General features: G+C 40.6%; 2 protein-coding genes across 4 annotated transcripts; both read right to left on the bottom strand.

The window, feature by feature from the left end:
* Positions 1 to 976: 976 nt before the first annotated feature.
* prim1 (DNA primase subunit 1) lies at positions 977 to 7,324 on the bottom strand. Its single transcript, XM_070545033.1, has 13 exons — positions 7,093 to 7,324; positions 6,377 to 6,534; positions 6,196 to 6,302; positions 6,041 to 6,114; positions 5,828 to 5,964; positions 4,802 to 4,860; positions 4,617 to 4,726; positions 4,413 to 4,504; positions 3,186 to 3,318; positions 3,039 to 3,108; positions 2,855 to 2,967; positions 1,270 to 1,368; positions 977 to 1,190 (listed from the first exon to the last, which is right to left on the bottom strand). The coding sequence occupies exons 1-13, from the start codon at positions 7,199 to 7,201 to the stop codon at positions 1,171 to 1,173; spliced, it is 1,281 nt and encodes a 426-aa protein (XP_070401134.1). The 5' UTR covers positions 7,202 to 7,324; the 3' UTR covers positions 977 to 1,170.
* Positions 7,325 to 8,685: 1,361 nt separating this feature from the next.
* On the bottom strand, positions 8,686 to 16,036 carry LOC107391165 (uncharacterized). 3 transcript variants are annotated; one of them, XR_011516722.1, is made up of 3 exons: positions 12,357 to 16,032; positions 11,994 to 12,222; positions 8,686 to 11,049 (listed from the first exon to the last, which is right to left on the bottom strand). XR_011516722.1 is itself a non-coding variant. In XM_070545031.1 (3 exons), the coding sequence occupies exons 1-3, from the start codon at positions 12,371 to 12,373 to the stop codon at positions 10,930 to 10,932; spliced, it is 366 nt and encodes a 121-aa protein (XP_070401132.1). In that variant the 5' UTR covers positions 12,374 to 16,036; the 3' UTR covers positions 8,686 to 10,929. The 3 variants fall into 3 exon arrangements, 1 of the variants encoding a protein (XP_070401132.1); XM_070545031.1 differs by having other exon boundaries at positions 12,357 to 16,036; XR_011516721.1 differs by having other exon boundaries at positions 11,994 to 16,032.
* Between the last annotated feature and the right edge of the window lie 5,100 nt (positions 16,037 to 21,136).

Genomic DNA, 21,136 nt, shown 5'->3' with positions numbered 1-21,136 from the left:
GACCAGTAAATGTCCTACATCTAGTGAACACAATGAGATAGCATTAACAGAAATGCTATTGAAATATTTTGTCTGGCTTTTATTCATTTTCCCTCTGGCGAACGGAAGCCGTTCCTACAGCTTTAAAATAAAGCTAAACAAAACAAACTGATGAGCACTTCCTACAAATCAGAAATTCCTTCATTGGTGTGGCCACCAGTCAAATCAAACAACTGTTTATGACTAAATAAAAGTTTATTTAGACAGAAAACGTGAGAGAAAACAAACTGCATTTCTATTGTTACTGGTTGTTGCATTTGGTTTTTCTTTTAAAATTTAAAGTCGCACTCCAATACTTTTGCAAAGGTTTGCAGCCTTGTAGAAGACTATTTCACTGCTTGTAATTTTGTATTTGATAGTTTTTTATTCACAGATTAATTCCTTTCACTTATAAAATACTAAAACCCAGTTTTGTATACAATTACGTGAGAAAAACCTTTGCCATCTTTTCTTCTTATTGATACTGTATTAATAACGTATACGTAATGTCGTTTCACTTATCAATTGTATGTTTGCTTAATTTTCAAAAAACACTAGAAGAGCCCACATATCTTAACATTATCAAAGGATGTCTTGTTTGAGAATCATTACAATAATCCATTCCACTAAAATAGGTAAGATGGATGTTTAAACTATTCATAAATTGTCCGAGAATCAAACACAGAACAAATACTACTGTTGCTGTACACACAACTTGTTTTACCTAGTTGAATAATAAAAGTAAACATGGCTATAATCTGGTAAAACCAATAAATGGTCAAATAAACAATTATATAAACCACTGGGCAAACGATCGCTACATAAATGGGATTTACAGAAAAATATTTAAAGTGACTAAGTAATTTATATTATAACAATCTATGCTTTAAAATATTCAGTTATTACCCAACCAAATGAAATTGAGCTGATTTATAGATGCATATAAAATAATTAGTGGTACAAGAACAGAAACGCCTTTTATTTAGATTTTAAAGCAACAAAAGTCTTAAAAAGAGAAACGTTTATTAAACAGTTTCAGTAAAAATGTGTTATTACAGGAACATGACCAGGGACATAACCACAGAGCAGGTCCCAAACTTGCATCAGCAGCTGCACCGGAGCCAGTGGTTGTTTTCTGACTGTTGGTACTTTTCAGAATTCTTTTTGAAGATCTACAAGGAAAACAAACCAAACAGAATAAAGTATAAAAGGCTCAAGACATTTGTTTCATCTCTCACAGCTAGTTCTTACCACTCTTTCTGAGAAGTTCTCCTTTCCATGAGCGAGCCAACCCCTCTAGAAACTGATCAAAGTTCTTCACATACTTTGCCAAACTGGTTCTTTTGTAATCTGGGAGCAAAAACAGACAAGTTATCCTGCTGCACCACACTCACATTTAACTTAAAGAGCAACTTGCAGGTTAGAGACTCCCATGAACCAATGTTTAAAGAAACATAATAGAAACTCATTTTAAACATTTATTTACACATACATAAATAATTTAGGCTTTTAGAGTAATTTTTGTGAGATTTTTATTTTTTTTTTGCCAAACCAAGTGATGTCAGCTGAGGGAGATTTGTTAGCTTCATCCAGAGAAAAATATGGATTCTAATGCCGGTTCTGACACAGAGGAAACTATAAATGTTTATAATCATACTTCTGATGGACCAAAACCATAAGGTTATGAGTTTGCTGCATGCCCCAGAGAGCAGAGACAAACCAGAGGGAGAACCAATCAGCCAAAGCAGAGAGATTGAGCAGCGATGTGACAACAGCGGGGGAGCAGCTTAACGATGCTAGCTTAAACTCGTGTGCTAATTTCACAACATTGTACAGATAACTATAATGTACCAGACAATTAAAATAGTAGCTGGATCTGACCCAGACACCAGCGAGCCAGTCGAGCTGGTATTTTTAAAAGCTGCACATGATCCTTTCCTGTGGCGGCAGTTCTGATGTGGTTCCGACCCAGAAACCAGCTGGCCCGCTGAGCCGCGCGTCTCTTCTGGTGGTCAGTTCTAACCTGGTTCTGACGGTGATCCAACCTCCAGATATCCACATTTAATTTTTTAAACCCTGCCAAGGGTCTCTAGAGCCCAGTGCGGACCTCCCGGTACCGAACGATGTGGGCTACAGAAGTCTGTCTTTTCAGCTGCACAAAACACCCTCAGGCATGGAGATAGAGGCATTGTTTCTCTTGTCTGGAAACCCGTGGACTTGATGTCCAGACAGGCTGGAGTTGGTACAGCCTTCACAAACTATAGTTTATCAAAATGAACACAATCCAGATCTAGCAAACACACACACTGGCTGGATAACATGACCTCTCTACCCAGAAACTACCCACTCTCACACAGAGCTGAGGCAGCACCGAGCCTCTAACTCCTTTGGTTACGTCAGAGGTTCAGATTTAGAAAAAAGAGCTTTTTTTAGAAGCTTTGCTGAGAAAGGCCACTTTTTACTAGAAAACTGCTGTTATGTATTTTAAAATGAAATATCCACAATAAGCATTTCAAATAGTGTTTTTGGACAGCATTTTATATGAATTAAAAAATAAATTAACCTGCAATTTACTCTTTAAGAAAATTGGATGTCAAAATCACCTGAAAATCTGAAGATGTTGACAATCCGTTTAATCTAGGAGTAGTGCAAAGTTTCTCAATTCCTAGATCTAAGATGAATTAATAAAACTCTTAATCTGAAACTAGTTGGGGGGAAAGGAGATCTCCTAACCAGATGATCAGCAAAGATATCTTCACAATTATGTCCTGTTAATGATGAAAGATCTTTGAATAAATGTGAGGGGAAAGTTAGATTTTTGGTGTTTTTACGGCACCTCTGATCCTCCGCTTCTCTGAGGCGTCTCTCTCATCTTCCTTCTCTGTGGCATCCTCCACTTTTTCTTCTTCCTCCCCAGTTTTGGGTCGATCCAACTCCTCACAGATCAGACTTAAAAAATCAAATAAAATCAGTTTCTGTGGGTTGCAGCCTGGTCACAAAACAGCACAGAGACGACTGACCTGATGGTGGGAACAGCGAAAGGATCAAAGCTGTCCAACTCCCTCAAGTCGATGGGAACTGAGACACGTCCTATTCAGGAGCAGAGCTGGTTTTACTAACAGCTGGTAGAGAAAACAGGTCACTGTGTGTTTTCAGACCCAACTCACCTGTTTTGGGATGAACACTAAAGGGGCTCTTCAGTAAGTGGCTCACACCTTTACTGACGTTCACATCAAGCCGAGGGTAGCAGTACTGCAGCATGATCTCTTTGTCAAAGTGTTGGCCCTTTTTAGCTGTAGACTAGGAGGAGCAAGACTGTTAAATTAATACTAAGCAGTTTTGCTGGCTTTCACCACCATCTGGTGTTCTGTCAGTCAAAGCAAAATCACCTTTGTCTTTTTAACATCTTAATCTAACCGCTGAAAGGTCTCCTTCCTTAGTTTCTACAGGAGAAATTCATGCCTAAATCAAACAAATCAGCTGTGTTAGCGATCTAAAACATGCAGGAAATGTGCTGCTTTGAGACTAACCAGGACCAGACTGGCCGGCAACTCTGAAATAGCAAGGGGTCTGAGTGATTTTTCACCAACTCTGTAAAGCAGTTGTATTCAATTCCGTGCCTCGAGGGCCGGTATCAGCACATTTTAGTTTTAACTCTTCTTCAACACGTGATTTCAATCGCCAGGTAATTAACAGGTTTCTGCAGAGCCTGATGAGCTGAACTAAATGTGTTGGAGCAGAGAAACCACTAAAACGTGCCGGATACCGGCCCTCGAGGCACGGAATTGAATAGTCCAGCTGTAAAGGGTCATTTTAGCACATACCCACTCAAGAAAATTATTTAAAAAATGAAAAAGTTGCAAAGTATCCCTTTAATGCTCACTAATCGGTAAAATTATGAATATTACTTTTTAAATTTCATATGGTTTACAAAACTAGTTCCCATAAAATACACTTTCAAAAATTCAATGAAAACTACATTTAATTTATCAAAACTTTGACTTCAGACATATTTAAACAAATATTTACATTAGGAAGAAAAGGGATTTTGCAGCCTTGCACTTGCTGAATGTAAGGCTGCCAGCAAGCCTGAACCTGCTGACACTGGCACGCTGTGGATGCAGCACAATTTGAGAAGCATTCATCTGAACCGACTACTACAAACAACAGTTGTTGTTTTTTTAAATATAAAAACAAACAAAAAATGATCAGGAACATTATTAAGTTTTTGTTGCATTTCTGAAAGGACTTCCTTTTGTAGGAAACTTCACTAACTGGCATAATGAACTGAACTCAACGGTTAACTTTGTGAAGTGCAATGAGAGGACTCAGCGTGACCTGGTGCTATATAAATACACAGAATTTTATTTACTAGAACAACCACGAAGACCAACCTGTTTCTTTCGGGCTTGGTCTTTGATCAGTTTCCAACGAACATCTGATTTCTTCTCATTCTGGAAGTCCTGCTGTAACTCTTTTTTTACATGTACAGAACAAATTAAGGCCTCATAATTATCACTGCTTTTTAAAAATCATATCAATTCAGCTGGTTTTCATATTCAGGAAATTACTGAGCAAGCACGTTAGAGAAAGGATATCATCAGGAACTAGAGCCAGGACTTTGTCTACAGACTCTTTGCGGGCCAGTATGTCCTGATCCTGCAGCGCGTATTGAGGGAAGAAGTGCTCCACCACTGCCAAAGACTCTCTGGTGGGATTAGACACAGCTGAAGCCACAAACAGAAGCAGCAATGACAAAAACAACAGTCAAACGTATATTTACCTGATAAAGGGGTGAATTGGATCTGTCAGCACTACTTTCTTCACAGTATCTTCACCACCCTAAAAGGTTACATTTAGAAATCACATCTGGACATACAACTGTACTGTATGTTAGTCAGAAACCAATAAATAAGCAGCTTTTAGTTATGGGAGCAGCTGTTAAGTGGCTTTGAATTTGAACTTTAAAGGGGTTCTAGATAAAAGTAATTTTTTTAACGATTGGAAACTATTATTTGAGCCTTAATATATCCCATGAAACTTTGTTGGGGCTCAGGAACCCAGAAAAATTGACCAACGCACCCCAATAGCTTTATTTCTTGAAGCAAGTAAGTCTGTGACCTGTGTGTGAGTGTGTGTGTGTGTGTTACTATCAGTGCAGACAAACGAGTAAAGAAGTGAGTGTTTTCCAAAGAGAGATTCAAATGGGTTGAGGAGCAGGTTTTGCAGATAAACAAGCAGGAGAACAAGGACTGCAAGATGTGGATCGATCTGCCTATCTGTCTGTGTGTGTGTGTGTGTGTGTGTGTGGCTGTACTCTGTTAGACCAGATTGCAGGCTATGGATTAATCTAGCATTCATTCATTCACAATCTGGATACTCCCATTATATCCTGGAATGTGATTGGTGCTCCAACATTCTTCTTTGTTAAACCAAAACAATACGCAAGTGGACCAAACTGAAACGGTTCAACACCGCCCCGTGAACCATCACACCCCTAATCATGACCAATGATTAGGTTGGGACCTGCAGATTTTAGGGTGTGTGTCGTGCTAATGACGTGTTAAACCAGCTTTTCTCCAAACGAACCATTTCTCTGTGGCCGTTACAGCATTATTAATTTACATAGGAAAGCAGGTCAGCAACAGCACAGACATTTTGGTATGCTACACTAGACACCCCCAAGCTGCCTTTATCCAACAACAACAACCAGATAAATGTGGTTTTAAATTCTAGGACTGCTTAAAAGACTTAAATAATCTTGGAGTTTTGCTTTAAAATCACCTAATACCGGTAAAACCATTGCTACCTTGATCAGGCTGAGATATTCAGCCACAGCAGAGCGTGCTGCAGCAGAGAGCTTCCGGGCAGCTTCATCACACACCCAACAATGAACTCCCCTTCTGCCAGAATAAACCCACAGCAGGTGCTGAAAGCCAAAGTCCTCTGGGAGAAACATAAAAAATGTCAATCTGATTTGATTCAAAATAAACACATGCCTGACATAAGACCAGGGACACACCTCTGAGCGCTCTGTCCAAGATGCGGATAGCAATGGTCATCAGCGTCCAGCACTTGGTGCAAATGTCTGCAGCACTGGATCGAAGTTTGAAAAGGTCATTTTGGTAGATTGTCCTCCAGAACACTCTGAACAGGCTCAGAACTAGAAATAATCACCTGCAGCAGCTTCGGACATCATCATAATCTGTCATATCAATATCAAACACAAGTTCCTTCTCTAGAGCTTGGAAGCTGCCGGACTTCACCGTGTTGTGTTGATTAGGCTGTTGATGACAAACAGTGACTTTACTACACTTACACGATAGTAAACATGATTTGATCCAGAATAAAGTCTTACCCTGTGACTGTACACTGCTCCAATATCAATCTTATAAGGGTTCATCTTCTGCATTTCCTTCTCCAGCTCGTTCAGCGTGCTGAAAGACTGGTAGCGCACGTAGATGTCATCTTTGAGCGTGAAGCAGAACTCTCGGTTTTGGAAGTAGTTCTTCTGCACTGAGAATGTGGGAAAATGGACAAATAAACACTGTATGTGTTTATTTCATAAAGGCAATCAAGCAAAATCTGTCTCTTTTCTAATGAGTGACAAACTTTTGTTTAAATATCACATATAAAATAATCGCTGTAAAGTTTCATTACTAATAAAATCAACGTCTTCCAGAAAAATTTTACTTAATCTTATCTGAATTTATCAGTGCAATAAAATACGGTGACGTTTAACTACCCAGGCTTTATTGTTGTTTTTTTCAGGTCTTCATCAACTCTTGAATACTGGGAACAAGCTGCTTTCCTTAAATAAATTAGCAGCTGTCTTACTAAAGTGAATCCTTGTTTAAACGTAACATAAGTCAAACGCTCTGAAAAGCTCTGTAACAGTTGTAAATACATCTCAAATGTTACACAGGGGGAAGCAAACGTAAAATCCACAAACCCTGAAGTTCAGCATAGAAGGCTAGCTAGCCTAATTACATATATAGCTAGTTAAATCACAGAAGACAAGCTAACAGCCCGGTCTGACGCTTGCTCGTGGTTCTGGTCTGTTTGTGAAGTTACCTCCTCCGTAGGTAAGCCAGCGGTAATACTGGTAGAAGGGGAACAGTCGTCGGTAGTACAGCGGTAATAAGTCCGGCAGACAAGCGGAGTCGTAGTCTGAAGATGGCATTATAATGTAGTAAAGCCAAGCTAATGTGCAGCTAGGTATATGTTACTGCTGCTCTTCAGTCAAGCTGACAGCTTGGTTAGCTAAGGACAGCGCGGGAAAACTCGAAAGAAACAGTGATGACAAACAACTGCGACAACTACGTCACAAATAACAGGAAGTACCATGAAAACGTTTTATTTATTTTCCTAAACTAAAATAACATTACAGAGTTCAACTTGAATGGAACTCAAGGTTTTCTGTGAATAAAGTAAGACTATAAAGCGTTAAGTTTTTGGCCCTGGGTTGACTTTGGAATGGAGATGTCCAGTATATTTATGTCGATGGTAGGGTTTGCTTCTTTTGATTCGCCGGGCGGAAGTCAAAACGAGCGGGGAGGAAGTTGTATTTGTGATCAACTGAGAGGGGAAACTTCGCTAATAGAAACAGATGCAATATAAAACAATATTAACATCTCAAATAGCTTGCATGAATGTTTGACCAATGTGGCCTTTTCTATTTTTAACATTCGAGGTATTTATTGCTACTAGACTCCGCCCGCATGGAAGCGCGGCTAAAACCACCAGGAATTAAATGGTGCGAACTATGAAACCGCACCAACCTGTGATTTCAAAATAAACTTTTTGAGTCAAATTTGTGACATACGAAATTATATCTTTAGGATAAATCTGTTTTCATCACTGGTAATGCCATACTTGAATTACTGTGTGGAAGTTTGGGGAAACACATACCTGAGTAATCTACAATCACTATCCATGCTGCAAAAAATGTGTAAAGGTAAATCAAGAGCTACAAAAAACATCTACTGGATCATTATGTTGATGAGCTGGGTTAAATAGAATTATACAAGAAGTTGATTGTTGAGTATGTTTAATCTATTTGTTCTCTGTATTTTTGTTATTTTTATATAGATCCATCCATCCATTTTCTGAACCTGCTTGTCCATGCAGGGTTGCGAATGGGGGGGTGGGGGCTGGTGCCTATCTCCAGCGGTCAACGGGCAATCAGGCGGGGTATATCCTTGACAGAGAGCCAGTCCATCGCAGGGCAACACAGAGACACACAAGACAAACAATCACACACACACACACACACACACACACACACACACACACACACACACACACACACACACACACACACACACACACACACCTAGGGACAATTTAGACAGACCAATCAACCTAACAGTCGTGTTTTTGAACTGTGGGAGGAAGCTGGAGTACCTGAAGAGAACCCATGCATGCACAGGGAGAACATGCCAACTCCATGCAGAAAGTTCCCAGGCCGGGAAGCGAACCCAGGACCTTCTTGCTGCAAGGCAAAAGCTCTAACGACTGTGCCGCTGCGCAGCCTTTTTATATAGATATGTTTCATTCATTTTTCATTTATAGGCACCAGAATGCATTACCTGCACTTCTAATATTTACCTCTCAACGTAGGACTCTTTCATAAGGGTACATGCACACCGGTGGTTTTAACGGTTATTCATGGGGCAAAATCTCCGACATTTTTGAAAAAAAAAAATCCATCTGCCAGTAAAGCAAAGCATCCAACCCACCTCTCCAAATGCGTAAAATGTGCATCACAGCCGCTAGATGCGCCGCACGCACCATCAGGTAGGTCAGCCCAGACAGCAGAGCAAATAGAGAAAGAATAGAGGATAAGTCTGATGTGGATAGAGATTACATTTTACAGCAGCCTGATCATCATTTAAATACCATCACCTGTCTTCTAGTCCATGCTATCAGCGTTATTTAATTGGTGTGTGTGCGTGCGTGTGTGTGTTTTCCACTTCAAACACTGGTCTAACCAACCAGACCAGTGTGTCCAGTAACATATTAATGTTACAATTAAACCGTTACACTTCATGTAGGCTAGGAACATTTCACCTGCCGTGGCCCGACCGCTTCTGCTCCACATAAACTTTGTGCGTGATCAAATGTCTCTACAGGTGCTTTCTGAGCTGAAGAGGCTATTCTGCCTCAGACTGGATGTGTCGTGCATCTCCATATTAGAGACGGGAACAAGCACTATTCAGCCAAAGTTTCATAATCAGTGAACATTTTTCCAAGTGACACATCCCTCAGAGAGACCGGGTTTCCAGACCGTTTCAGTGGGAGGAAATCTTACCGCATCGCTGTGGTTCTGCGCTGCGAACCCCTCTACAGATCTTCAGCTCACTGTCCACCGTGTGCGCTCCGATCCGCGCTGAGCACAGTGTCCAGTATAAAGCTCTGATGTTCTGATGGGAATCTTTTCTTGATGGATTTAGTTACCTCCGCGATGTGTGTAACGATTAAAATGTCAGCTCATCAGTGTGCATCGGGGTAATTCTTTCAAAACAACCAACATCCTTGAGTTTATCTGTCAAAATAAACAGTCAAATGGAAATATCTATAACCCTGCCATTTAACTGTTTTGCCTTCTTGTGAAGATTGTTGCAAAGAGAAACAATTAAACTTGATTAAACCCAGAGCCGTGAGCACTGCGCTGTACTTCCTGACTGTAAATGAGGGGGAAACGATTTAATCGGATCCTTTTCTTATCAACATGGTTTAGTGTAAAGTTTCATTCAGTACAAACTTTAGTTACACCAGTTTAACGAAACAGAGCCTGGATTTGTATTCTGAACAGTTTAAACATGTTTAAAACGGAGACATGCGTGACGCGTCTAAAATTTGCACCTGCTCCGCTATTACGGAAATTAAACTAACAAGATGAATAACATGAACTTATTTTAGGCACAGACAACATCCCCCACACTTTTGAAAATCTTGCAACGCGCCTCGCTGGAACCGGTTCCAATCGATGCTCAATGCTCGATGCCCAACCCTATAATCATGACATTACACTCTGATTGAATTTAGTCTGTGTCAATGTGCTGCACTGCGCCTTTATTCGTTTTTATTAAAATAACAGTACGTATCCAAAACGTTGAACTTAAATTTTATAAACACAAACATTTGACTTAAACATCTTGTTCCTTCAACACATATGATTATTCCAACTTATGAGCTGTAAAGTTATTTATAATTCAGGATGACTTCCTCAGAGTGAAAATGCAGGAGTCTGCATGAGGCCTTGGGTGAGAATGTTTTGTCTTCTTGTACGAAAACAAGAACGGAGCAGAACTTTCTGGATTTGGAGGCCAGACAGATGGTTTTCGTGTCTGCAAATGATGGTTATTTCCTTTTCAATTAGATGGTGAAAAACTCCTCCCACATTTAACATTTAACCCCAGTAAAACAACCACTAGCCTGATGTTCATGTAGTTACTTAAACGTAGATTAACCCAAAACTCCTCAGACTAAACCTGTTTTCACGGGTCAAAAAACAAACTAAAGTGGGTTTATTTTTATTCTTCACCTGGTCCCAACTCTGAATATCAATTCTGATAAAGTAAAGCAAGCTATGAGAAGTAAAGAAAAAGAAAAAATGGTATGAATGAGAAACATGTTCAAGGGGAGTGGGATGAAGCCCTCGCTTATAAATCCCTCTCCTTATTTATTTAATAGTCTCCAGATTAATCAAAATGTGTTCACCAGTGACCCCGGAAGAGGAAGCAAACTTTAAATATCCTGACAAAGCTCTTATTGTGATAATGGAAAAGTGGACACAGATCAAGAATCCACACAACCACCGATAATCATTTTCAGCCTCAGCAGATCCATGCAGAAGTAGAACCCGAGTCAGACCTTCTCTAGCTCTTCCACCAGGGCGCAGCATCTTCACACCCAGCCTCCATAGCGGAGCTTATTAGGGAGGTAGATGTTGGTGAGGAAGTCAGGAGCTATGGAGGCCAGGGACTGGATTTCAGCCTTCACCTGACTCTGCTGCATCAGCTCCATCTACAGAAGCAAAAGAGCAGCTTTAGGGGTGGGTGGGAGTCAAACCCTCGTATCTGCTGTTTAGTCATCTGGTACGTTTATAAACTCCACTAAAGAAGACAGTGTAAACACAATAAAGAACTATGATATAAATATAAGAAAAGAACCTTCCAGAGCTTTTATTCTGAGGTCCCTTCATGTTAGCATTCAAACAAACTGACAGCCGCACATTCTGAGACAAAGGTTTAACCAGCACCTTCATCATTTCTGCCATCTACTCTAGCTAGTCACATGGTGGTTTAGGCTAACTGCACTCGTTTAATAGCAGCAGTCACTATGTGAACGCATCATGGATGTGAAGCACCTTTTGCCTGAGGGCGTTTTGCGCAGCTGAAAAGACTGACTTCTGTAGCCCACATCGGTCGGTACCGGGTAGGTTAGGGTAACCCTAACCCGCCATCAGAACCAGCTTAGAACCGACCACCAGAAGAGACATGCGGGTCAGCTGGTTTCTGGGTCGAAACCACATCAGAACGGCCGCCTGGACCGCCAGGAGAGGATGCGCGACTTTTAAAAATACCAAGTTGAATGGGTGGCTGGGTCAAATCCAACTAAAAGAAGCCCGCATGATCCCCAGAACCGGTGTTGTGCCATAAATCGACTGGCTGCTAAAAAGTGATTAGCCACCGCGGGGTTGCGCACAGTTAGGGTAATTGCATTTCTAGACAAAATTGATCTACAGCTTATATTTTTAAAGGTTAAAAATGAAAACAACTTTAATTTTTTTTGACATCTTTGGGGTGTTTATGAATGTGGAAGACACCCAGCGTCCTGTGATAAGACTAATAACATCAAGAGATAATAAAGTAATATTTGTCATGTCCCTGGGAAGGTGTTTAACCCACGACATGAAGAATCATCACAACAACGGCAGAAAGTTCAAACAATGATTTATTAAACCTAACTAAAAGTGTCCTGGAGATATCCAAGTTCAATGAAGCCAGAAAGAGTCCAGGAGTCAGTAGGGAGGGCAGATGGTGTGACGGGGTGCGTCCAGAAGAGGGAGCCAGACGATGGCGGCAGAGGATAGGAGGAACAGGAGGAGAGGCGAACCGTGAGAGTTGTTGTCCAGGCGGGTTATGGTGAGTTCCAGGTAGGTATATTCCAATTAATGGTTCAGCGTTTCCAAGTATCCTGAAGAGGAATACAAACTTGAGTCCAAAATGGTCCAAACACAAGAATCCACGAAAAAATCCAAATACTGCGACAGCAAAATGTCTGAGCAGAGACCAAGCATAACCTAAGACTTGAGAGTGGCAAGATACTACCGTGAGTAGCTAATCATCCAGTGATGTGAAGTAGTTCCCTCTCCTCTTAAATAGAGCTCTGCTGCGGTTGATCTGAGGATCTGCAGCTGCCGCTGATTGGTAATGCTCCGCAGCTGGTGAGTGCCCTCTCCTGGAATGAAGATCTCACAAAGATGTTGTAGAGAAGGAGGAGTACTCACCCCGACACACAACAATATTTAAGTCAATTTAACCCTTTACATGTGACCACCACAAACCATCTTTCAATCGCAAATATTGCAAAAAGGATTAAAATGTCCTCATTGTGAACGTTTAGGACAAATAGCAACACTTAAAACAACTTCCGAACTGGAAAAACTAATATCCACGATAAACATCTGTTTAAGTACCGGACGAGGTTATCCCTGCTTTCTCAATGTCCATATTGCTAGATATGCTGAGTTTTAAGGCGAAATCCTGGGGAATTTCGACTAGAAATGCAATTACCCTAACCGTGCGTGATCCCACGGTGGCTAATCATTTTTTGGCAGCCAGTCGATTTATGGCACAACACCGGATCACAGGCATCTCTATAAGTACTAAACTATGTTACGTGAACGGATATTAATAAATATGGGACAGCTGACAGATTGTGGTGTTAGCACATGAGTTTAAGCTAGCATCGTTAACTCACAAGACACGTGCTGATTGAAATCAGGTGTGATGATGCAGGGTTGAAACTAAAATATGCTGGATAGCGGCCCTCGATGGACCAGGGTTCCCCACCCCTGATTTAAAGTTTCCTCTGTGTCAGAGCCGGCATTAGTCCATTATTTTCTCTGGATTCAGCTAACAGGACTCAGCCGACATCACTTTGTTTGGCCCAAAAAAACCTTTCCCACAAAAATGACTCTAAAAGCCTAAATAATTTATGTATGTGTTAAAAAATGTTTAAGACGAGTTTCTATTAAGATTCTCTAAACATCGGTTCATGGGAGTCTCTAACCTGCAAGTTACTCTTTAAAGAGCCAAAACAATTATCATTTGCACAGTTTCTCTACTTTAAATCATGAATTAGTAATGGCGTTATTCTTTTATTATTTCATTAATAAATATTTTATCTATCAATTTAACACAGATATTCAATTCAATTCCAGTCCTGGAAGGCCCGTACACATTCCGTTTTTGTGGTTTCTCTGCTCCAACACACTAGATTCAGCGGTTGAATCACCTGTGCAGACGCTCATCAGGCTCTGCAGAAACGCTTGGTCACCTTGGTGAGAATGTGTTGTGAAATCAGGTGTGCTGAGGCAGGGTTAAAACTAAACGTGCTGGATACCGGCCCTCCAGACCTGGAATTGAATACCCCTGAATCTATCATCTAAAAGTTTAATCTTACTCAAGAGTTCATATCAAAACTGAATCTACATTCACACACTCCTGCCTATCGTCTCCACAGCTGTCACCTCTGTGTTCAGAGTTAAGACTTTCTATCTGGTGAGAGATCTCTTGCAGCATAGAGCCTGAACGCCCTGAGAGAGAGGTGGAGAGTTTGGCGTCGCCTCTCAGCTGTTTGGAGAAACAAATTCCTGAAAATGACACAAACACTTATCCTACATAGGTGTTTTACTGCTCTGTGACCTGCAGTTTCTCCAAAAATCTACAGTAAAATGATGAAATATGTATTCTGGTTATAGTTTACCTGAACCTTAACTAAAATCTGAAGATAACCGCTTTAGGATGTGGGATTTTAGACGGGGGTGAACTGGAGCTCCCAGAGAAAACCCCCAGGCAGCACAAAGAGTCACAGACAGGATTTGGAAGGTGTCAGCTGTGACATAATTCTTGTGTTGCCTCATTTTTTTTAGCTAATTCAAAAAACAACAAGCCTTCAGTAATGCTGGCTCTGCTGATCTCCACCTGTAAGGTGATCTGTGTTATTCTCAATAACCCTACTGGTTATCGTCTCCACAGCTGGGTGGAGTGTATTCAGAGTAAACATTCCATCTATGGCACTTCCCCTTTTCCTTTATGATGTCACTAAGTTTTCAACACATGATATGTCCGAGTATTGATATGTTCTAACATCTTCTAGCTATCTAATGGACCTCATTCAGAGATGTTCTAAGGTGTTTTTGTTAGTCTTCTCGTGATGTGTTGCGTAAAATCTAGAGGGACTTACTTATTTATCAGAGGAAGGGGATTACCTTTCCTTTTGGGTGCTTTAGAGGGCAAGACAACGTGATTCCTGAAACGAGTCGAGCATCCAGGCTGGTTATCTGGGTTGCCTTCCTGAGCAGAAGACGGATTTGCCACAAGCATATTCTCCTTTATTCTCAAGCGCCACTCAAGAAGCCTTTTTTCGCGTGTTGCAAACGTTTTGTTGGTTTCTAACTTATGATTACTCTGTTGTAATTTACCATTTAGTTCAAGAATCTGTGCTCTCCTCAACTCCAGCTGCTTTGATAATTCTCTTTTATCTTCTTCTAACTTTTTCATTTCGTTAGTTCTTATTCTGTCTTCATTAGCTGAGCGTTTCATTTGCTCCGTTGCACGTTCCAACTCCATCATCGCATGCTGCAGTTGTTTCTCCAAAGCATCACACTTATCTCTATGAGCCTTCCGATCCTGAGTTCTTGAGTCCAGCCACTTCGTATGTTCAGATTTATGGATATCATTTTCTAATTTACTTATTTCTTGATTGGCGTTTGACAATTCATCTGAAAGGACATTGTTAAAATGCTTGTATTCGCCAAGTTCGTTTTGGGCTATCCGACAGTTCATCTGAGAGGTGTGTAACTCTGTTTTTAGTTCAACCATCTGATCATTTTGATGTATCTGGGAGGCTTGTAATCTCTTTCCACAGTATTCATGGTGAAAGTTAAGTTTCAGTTGCTGCTCGTTGGTTTTTTCAGTCAAAAGATTAATCTGGTTGATGTGTTCAGCAGATTTGTTTGTTAGGTTGTGTATCTCATCTCTCAGTAACTCATTTTCGATTTCCAAATAGCTGGCTTTATGTTCGAAAGGCTTCAACATCTCGATCAATGTGTCTGCCTGGATGCGGCTGGTAGTTTCATTTTGTAATTGTTCTTCTAGTTCTAAAATCTTGGGTTTGGGCCTCAGTGTGACATTGGTCCACGTGATGCATTCTAACATCTAACTCGTGTTTATTTTTCAACACTTCCTCGTTGTCTTCTGTCAGAAAAGTAATCTTGTTTTGTAAATCATGAATTTCAAACTCCAGTAATCCAGCGGCGTCTCTCTGTTGCTTAACTTCGAAGAGTTCCTTCTCTGACTCTTTCAAGTTAATCCCTAACATTCGATATTCGTCTTGTAATTTCAATATTTTTTTGTGTTTCCTCCTAACGTCATCCTTAAGTAAATTAATTTGTTTATCTCTCTCTAACAATTGGTCGTGATGACATTGTTTCAATTCTGAGGTGACTGCAGAAATATTGTCTTCATGTTTATTCTTCATTGTGAAGAGCTTGTCTTCAAGTGTTTTATTTTCTGCCATATATCTCAAGAGTTCATCTATCAGATCTGGTTTAGGCACTCTGAGAAGAGCTTCAACATTCATATTTCCACTCATGTTGTCAAACGTAGACATGTCGTTCTGAGCTGAGTCTTACCTGTTGCTGCGTCGAGTGTCTGGTGTGAAGTGCTGTGCGTGACGTCATAAAGGACGTCGACAAGCATACGCACGCACCTACGTGCACTACTACTGCAGCACTGCTTCTACTCTTCTATAACGGTGCCCTGCCTGGGACACGTGGTTTATGACGTTGGCGTTATTTAGTTGGTAGAAGAGGACCGCTGATCGATTTCTGATCCATTCTGCTCAGACGGAACAGTTGTTATACCAAAGGCTGCGACCAGGGGGCAGAGTTGAGTTCTCTTGCGTCTGTACCCAACTTGGCATGAATGAAGTAGATGCTACGTTAAAACCGTAAACTACGTAAAATGACTTTGAGGAAGTTTTCAGACAAACGTGACATTACAGGCAGCGATTTTCTGTAGAATTATTTTGGGACTTGTGCTGTGTTGTTTTACTTTATTCTGTATTTTTTTCTGAAACACCATAATCAGTTTGGAATACAAGCTATAGTTGTTGACCTTACTTTTAAGACAATTTCATTTTGATCCTTTTGCCTTCCTTCTGTGAGTCATTGAGGTAGGCCTTAATTTTGTATCAATGATTATTTCATAATCCTAATTGGATAATTTAGTAGATCTTTACTTGGGTTGCTCCTTGGTTCCTATTATGCACCTCGTTTGGTTACGTTGAGCCTCTTTTTGACACAAACACAACATGTTTTCAGAAAGCAAACAAACAAATCCTAAACAGGCCTGTTGGAGCTCCTGTAGTGTCAGGGTCAGAATGCCCTCATCGCATGAATGATGTGTGCACGCCAGGGCTGCATCTGCACATCTTAATCCTGCAACTTTAACCCATGATGCCTTTTTGCAGAAAGCTTCAGGATAGAAGGATGCTGACAGATTAGATAGTTTTTTATTCTTGAGGTGAAATCCATTCACTCCCAAACTCCACTACACGCATCTCCTTTGAGATCAGAGACAGCTTTCTGTGGCTACTGCTGGTGTGCATGATGGTGCTTGTGGTGAGATTGCATTTCATCCATGTGCGCACATGGGGTGGGATGAGGGAATACAGATGTGCAGACTACCTTGGAGACTGAATTAGAGCTAAACCTGTTCATACATTCACATGCATTCCATTCACTAGCAGCTGCCTCCCACAAACAGCCTGCACACTGTCAGGGTTTACACACACACACACACACACACACACACACACTTCTCCAGTTGAGCTCCATGATAAGGAACCAAAAATGTTTGTTTTTGTTGTCTTAAAGGAAGGGAAGTTATGTGTGATGAGGAGGTCAAAATACGTGCAAAGATCCCTTCCTGCCCGTGTGTGCGTTGCAGGCTTTTGTGTTTAACAAGAGGTTTTTCTGCATGCTCAAGCCTACGTTGAGATCACTTTGAAGAACACAATCTGGACAATATGACTGGATTATTAAAAATCCACTTAATGAGACACCATGCATTGTGCTCACTGCTCCACTTCCACTAACACTACGCCTTGAAGATTTCCATCAGATGTGATCGTTCTCCCAGAGCGGTGAGAGGAAACATCTCTGCTTTATAGGTTTCTCAGGTCAAGTGCTGCTTTGAGGTCTTTTATGCATACGCCAATAACACTTCCTGTCACATCCAGATGTACAACAGGACGAGTTCAGAGCTGAGACAGAAGGGAGGCAAACACAGCCATCATCTCTCTGCAAGTGGGAGCATGAGACGTATAATTCCATCTAAACAACATCATAAGTGACAGGGGATGGATAAATGAATACAAATGTTAACACTTGCTTGGAAAGGAAAACACCAGACGACTGGGTTGTTAGATCACTGTCAGATAGTTCATGTGCTCATTTTGAAGAAAATCTGTACAGATCAACATCTGATATCACACATGGGTGAAACCGAAACACACGATGTTACGTCTTCTATCGGTGGATAAGGAGGACAGGGAGTGACACAGTGGCATGTGTTTCAGGTGTTAGAATGGTAAACAATGATTTTATTAAAGGATTTTAAAATGACAAAAAGCTCCAAATCTAAAAGTATTTAAAACGCACTGTTAAAATGGCCAAGGGTTTGCGTTTAAAACAGACATCCGAATGCTCCCAAGCATTCACAAAAAGTCCACTGACTTAAGCACAAGTTTGGGAGCCAAGAGGAAACCAGCACTCTGGTCCATCGTCTGTTAAAAACCTCTAAAAGTTGTTAAGCTTCACCAAGTTTAAACAACTAAAACCCATTAAAAGCCATTACAACACCAACAAATGGCGCACATGAGAGAACGTGCACAGATCCAGTCTCTCCCTTCCTCCTGGCAGCCCTCCTTTTTATGTTGCTCAGGAGGTGATCAGCCCAAGTGAGTGCTGCTGTGCAGGTAGGAGGAGGAGGCAAAGCACTGATTGTCCTCTGCTGAGTCAGTTTTCTGGGACAGACAGCAACAGCTGTAACACACGAACATGGAAATACATTTTAATACCAGTGATCCTCCATGTTTTCTAGACAGGAAGCACAATATCCTGATCCCCTCTGGTGGTTTAGAAAAGGAAAGAAAAAAGGCTGCTGCACTAGTTATGAGCATCGACATATACATAGGTTATGAGTCATCAGGATGTGTGTGTGTGTGTTTCATTTCAACCTCACACCTGCTAATAGGAGATCTAGTGCGCCTCCATGTGGTGAAACCTTGCATGTTACAACAGCTTTTAACGAATGAGTCTCCAGACAAGCGTGTTTCTGCTCGTAAATGTTTTGTATTCAGACACAGCACTTCCACACGTTACTGAGACAAGTGTACAAACATATCATTATGAGACATAATGTTTCAGAGTAATAATTACTTTTCATGCACTAAATATCTCTGGGACCATTCAGGATGTGATACACAGTGATCAAGATAGAACTTGTGATTTTGTTCAGGAACACATGCTAAGGGCCCAAAGCAGCAGTTGTATGTTTGAGACACTTGAATATTTCCACGTGTGGCTCGTCTCTACAGTTCATGTGCAAAAAACATTATGAAGATGCCAAATAAAATGCAATGCAAGTTTCTGTTATGTAAAATATGCTAGTTTAACCATTTAGCCAAGCCAGCTTCCTTTATTAAGCAGATTGCAAACAGCAGAGCTGAGAAAAGCACTGAAGGTAAAAGTTATACAATACATAGAAAAAGCAAAAAAATAAAAATAAATTAAAAAATTATATATATATATATTAAAATCCAAAACAAAACAATCAAACCATTGTTGGTGCTTTGGAGGTGCTGCAGTCATAATTAATAATGAGACTTACAGCAGAGTGGGAGCGTGTGCACCTACCATCCACTGAATGAACCGTTTCAAAGGCTCAGCTCTCTGGAGTGGAGGGGTTCTCCAGGTGGAAAACACACCTCCTGACCTCACCGCTTCTTCAGCTCTGAATCACTGAGGCGTGTTTGCTGCCAGTGTCAGAGATTTCACAACCACATAAAACTCATAAAATCACCCAAACTTCAGCTTCTTTATTCTGTGATAAATAAAACAGGATGAACACAAACTTGTCTTTAGGTCGACTCCTCTACACACCAGAGCTGTGGCTGTGCCAGCTCCATCAGGAGCCTTAGTAGCAGAACACATCCCGTGTGCTCATAAAGTCTCCATGAGGAGGAAGAGTTTCTATCCAGCTTTGCGAGACATGATGATTATAGTTTCTTGTTTTCTGTATTGATTTTGTCTTTCATGGATGCAGCCTTACAGTTCAACAGCTAAATGAAATTTAAAGTTTTATTTATTCAAAGTAAAATGTCATTAAAAGCACAACTATCAGTCACTTCACACGTTTGTTTATATGAGCATAGCAGTCGTGTGGTCACGCCATTGTAGTTTTTCTATCATACTTCCACCTGTGACTCTTACCAGATCCTGTTTGACCTCTTCACCTTTGACTGTTATGGTAAAAAGTACCACCAGGTGGGGCTATTGGTCATTTACAGAACAAGGTGTTCGACACAATCACAGCTACTGAATATTCTTCCTGTGTTAGGATTATGTCTATTTGGATTTCCAGAGCCATTCAAACCAACATATTGGCTGTCTGATTTACACTGGAAACACTGTTTATTCACTCCATTTCTAATTAATAAGGAACTATTATAAAACATTTCTTCTCTAACATTTGTAGTGAAAATTATTTGACTACATTTTTATTAATAATGAACAATAAGATGTGATATTCCATATAAATATGAAACATCAAACTGATTCACCTTTCAATGTTTAATCAGAAGATTCGAGTGTTCATTTACAGAGGGCCAAAAAAGTATTTAGTCAGCCACCGATTGTGCAAGTTCTCCCACTTAAAATGATGACAGAGGTCAGTAATTTTCATCATAGGTACACTTCAACTGTGAGAGACAGAATGTGAAAAAAAATCCATGAATTCACATGGCAGGATTTTTAAAGAATATATTTGTAAATCAGGGTGGAAAATAAGTATTTGGCCATTAACAAAAATTCAACTCAATACTTTGTAACACAACCTTTGTTGGCAATAACAGAGGTCAAACGATTACTATAGGTCTTTACCAGGTTTGCACACACAGTAGCTGGTATTTTGGCCCATTCCTCCATGCAGATCTTCTCGAGAGCAGTGATGTTTTGGGGCTGTCGCCGAGCAACACGGACTTTCAACTCTCCACAGATTTTCTATGGGGTTGAGGTCTGGAGACTGGCTAGGCCACTCCAGGACTTTCAAATGCTTCTTACGGAGCCACTCCTTTGTTGCCCGGGCGGTGTGTTTGGGATCATTGTCGTGTTGGAAGACCCAGCCACGTTTAATCTTCAAAGCTCTCACTGATGGAAGGAGGTTTTGGCTCAGAATCTCACGATACATGGCCCCATTCATTCTGTCCTTAACACGGATCAGTCGTCCTGTCCCCTTAGCAGAAAAACAGCCCCAAAGCATGATGTTCCCACCCCCATGCTTCACAGTAGGTATGGTGTTCTTGGGATGTAACTCAGTATTCTTCTTCCTCCAAACACGACGAGTCGAGTTTATACCAAAAAGTTCTACTTTGGTTTCATCTGACCACATGACAAAGTAGGGACCATAAACACGCTTCATATTAATTCAGACAGTCACATAGTTTATAAAAATGAATTGATTTCTTTTCCCTAAACTAATGATTATACATGACAAGATATGAATGGAATGACATGTAATGTAACAAAGTGATTTGATGG

The sequence above is a fragment of the Nothobranchius furzeri genome, chromosome 15, assembly GCF_043380555.1.
Source record: "Nothobranchius furzeri strain GRZ-AD chromosome 15, NfurGRZ-RIMD1, whole genome shotgun sequence".
Taxonomy (NCBI): domain Eukaryota; kingdom Metazoa; phylum Chordata; class Actinopteri; order Cyprinodontiformes; family Nothobranchiidae; genus Nothobranchius; species Nothobranchius furzeri.
This window is presented reverse-complemented; position numbering and strand designations above follow the sequence as displayed.

Coding starts and splice junctions, on each gene's coding strand:
- prim1 (XM_070545033.1), bottom strand. CDS start 7,201: ATGCCATCTTCAGACTACGACTCCGCTTGTCTGCCGGACTTATTACCG. Junction 2,968..3,038: donor TTCGCTGTTCCCACCATCAG/GTCAGTCGTCTC, acceptor TGATTTTTTAAG/TCTGATCTGTGAGGAGTTGG. Junction 1,191..1,269: donor AGAACTTCTCAGAAAGAGTG/GTAAGAACTAGC, acceptor TTTTCCTTGTAG/ATCTTCAAAAAGAATTCTGA.
- LOC107391165 (XM_070545031.1), bottom strand. Junction 11,050..11,993: donor ATATCTCCAGGACACTTTTA/GTTAGGTTTAAT, acceptor TTGCTTCTGTAG/ATGGAGCTGATGCAGCAGAG.